At 45.0% G+C, this 1133-nt stretch overlaps 1 protein-coding gene across 1 annotated transcript in view; it reads left to right on the top strand.

The window, feature by feature from the left end:
• The first annotated feature begins 695 nt into the window (after positions 1-695).
• Positions 696-1133, top strand: part of CACNG2 (calcium voltage-gated channel auxiliary subunit gamma 2) — a 59005-nt gene continuing 58567 nt past the window's right edge. The window contains exon 1 of the mRNA XM_019474804.1: positions 696-906. Within this exon, the coding sequence (XP_019330349.1) occupies positions 696-906 (211 nt within the window). The remainder of the gene's footprint in view (positions 907-1133) is intronic.

The following is a 1133-nucleotide window of genomic DNA, read 5'->3' as shown; positions in this document are numbered from 1 at the left end:
CACCTGTTCAGCTGAAATCAAGGGCTTACAGTATACTGGGCGGTCTGGCTTGGTGGTAGGAGCGAGCGAAAGGAAGGAGAAGCAAGCGAGAAAAAGTGAGAGAGGATTGGAGCGACTGCCGCTGCCGGGAAAAAAAAAAATAAAAACCCAAGGAAGATAACTGGGAAGGAAAAGGATTTTCATGGCGCAGGCTGCAGAGCTAAGCAAGAAGACTGAAGGTTGCATCTCTGCTCTTACAGTCTCTAACTGTCTAGGTCCAGATAATGAGAGATTGTGTTGAGGATGCTGCTGCTGCTCCCCTGTTCACTGTGGAAGCCATCTCCAAATTAGCCATTACATATGGAAACTGGAGACCAGAATTTTAGAAAAAGGGATTAAGGCGTCTCGTTTTGGGGGGGGTTCTCTCTTTATTTGTTTGGTTTTTCTTGGTTCTTTTCTCTCTTTTTTTTTTCTTTTTCCTTTTTCCTTTTTTTATATTTCAACCAGAACGTTTCCGATTTAAAAGGCAAGCCTCTTCCCATGTGGTCTTTCTAATTTACACTCTTTTCCGTGGGCTTTCTTACCTCCCTTTTTTGATATCTATCTCTCTATATATATCCATTATATTATTAGTCGGAATTATTATTCTTTTATTTTATTAAACACACACACCCCAAGAATCAGAAGGCGGTTGGGTATTTGTATAATGAAGAATTATGGGGCTCTTTGACAGAGGTGTTCAGATGCTTTTAACCACCGTTGGTGCTTTCGCTGCCTTCAGCCTGATGACCATAGCTGTGGGGACCGACTACTGGCTTTACTCCAGAGGGGTTTGCAAGACTAAAACTGTCAGTGAGAACGAAACCAGCAAAAAGAACGAGGAAGTCATGACCCATTCTGGATTATGGAGAACCTGCTGCCTGGAAGGTATTTGATTCTGGATCTCCACACACCCCCCCTTTCCTCTCCCACCACCCCATGTTTCTCCCCCCCTCCAAATAAATCCCTCCACATTCCACCATTTTCTCACTTCATTCCTTTCACCACGGATCGAGACCGGTGGGCTCAGTTACTCAGGGCACAGAGGCAAGAAGACAGGCAAAACATTCTGTGCTCCGTTCCCTTATCCCTTCCTCTTCCCCACCCTCCTCCCC

Source organism: Aptenodytes forsteri, unplaced genomic scaffold (genome assembly GCF_000699145.1).
Source record: "Aptenodytes forsteri isolate BGI_AS27 unplaced genomic scaffold, ASM69914v1 Scaffold284, whole genome shotgun sequence".
Classification (NCBI taxonomy): domain Eukaryota; kingdom Metazoa; phylum Chordata; class Aves; order Sphenisciformes; family Spheniscidae; genus Aptenodytes; species Aptenodytes forsteri.
The sequence above is the reverse complement of the archived record's forward strand: the minus strand, read 5'-3'. Positions and strand labels throughout refer to the sequence as shown.